The sequence below is a fragment of the Penaeus monodon genome, chromosome 21 (assembly GCF_015228065.2).
Source record: "Penaeus monodon isolate SGIC_2016 chromosome 21, NSTDA_Pmon_1, whole genome shotgun sequence".
Taxonomy (NCBI): Eukaryota; Metazoa; Arthropoda; class Malacostraca; order Decapoda; family Penaeidae; genus Penaeus; species Penaeus monodon.
Window position 1 is genome coordinate 20,765,820 of NC_051406.1, and position 867 is coordinate 20,766,686.

An 867-nucleotide genomic window follows, 5' to 3' on the forward strand; every position below is an offset into this window, starting at 1 on the left:
GCCTTTTCTTAAGTGGGAGTAAATCTGTTTCATTTGAGCAGTTTTGCTCATACAGTATATGCCTGTCTTGTCCCAATGGAGATGAGGTAAAATGGTATGATGTACTGTTATCTGTATGTTGTGATCCTGTTCTGTGATGTGTAATGCTCATCATTTTCATATACGTTTTTTCTGCAGTGATGTACAAGATGATGACCCACATGTACCATCAGCGTGTTAGGAAGTTGGCTCCTCCAAGCTGGAAGAAAAAGTTTGAATAGCACAATATAACACATATGGTAAAGGTGTTGTAATGGTAACATTGTATTTCAAGTCTGGATATGTTTTGGATTATAAAGAAAAATAGGAAAGAAGATGATTCATGTTCTAAATATATATCATAAATTTGTAGGACCACTTTCCTGTCTAACTCACTGGTACATATTACAAGAGAAAAGATCAAAGTCGATGTATTACAGTTGCATAGGAGAATCCCACATACATATAAAGCATGTATGTGTATGTATCCTTGATTTCATAAAATCATGTATCAGTTAGTAATGCTCTGTATATGAATTCAAATGATGAGATTACTTTTATTTTTCAGTATAAAGGGGGGAGGGGGGAGTTTCTTTTAAGTCAGATTTCTGTGTGAAAATAGGGTGAATGACCTGTGCAGTTCTTATTTCATGACAGGTCTTCATAGATTCTTTCTGAAACAGGAAGCAATAACTTTTGGAAGAATGAACACATTGATAATCATATCAAATAATAAAGGTGAGAGGAGTTAGTGGCTTGACAAGTGTACTATACTTTAACAGTTTCAGAAAGTACCCAAAAGTATAGTTTATATTTTTTTCCCCTAACATATATCCTTGTAACTAATTT

At 33.8% G+C, this 867-nt stretch overlaps 1 protein-coding gene across 1 annotated transcript in view; it reads left to right on the forward strand.

Moving 5' to 3' along the window:
* Positions 1-867, forward strand: part of LOC119586330 (very-long-chain (3R)-3-hydroxyacyl-CoA dehydratase-like) — a 7,281-nt gene extending 6,414 nt beyond the window's left edge. Inside the window, exon 10 of the mRNA XM_037935044.1 lies at positions 178-867. Coding sequence (XP_037790972.1) covers positions 178-260 — 83 coding nt within the window. The 3' untranslated portion in view covers positions 261-867. The remainder of the gene's footprint in view (positions 1-177) is intronic.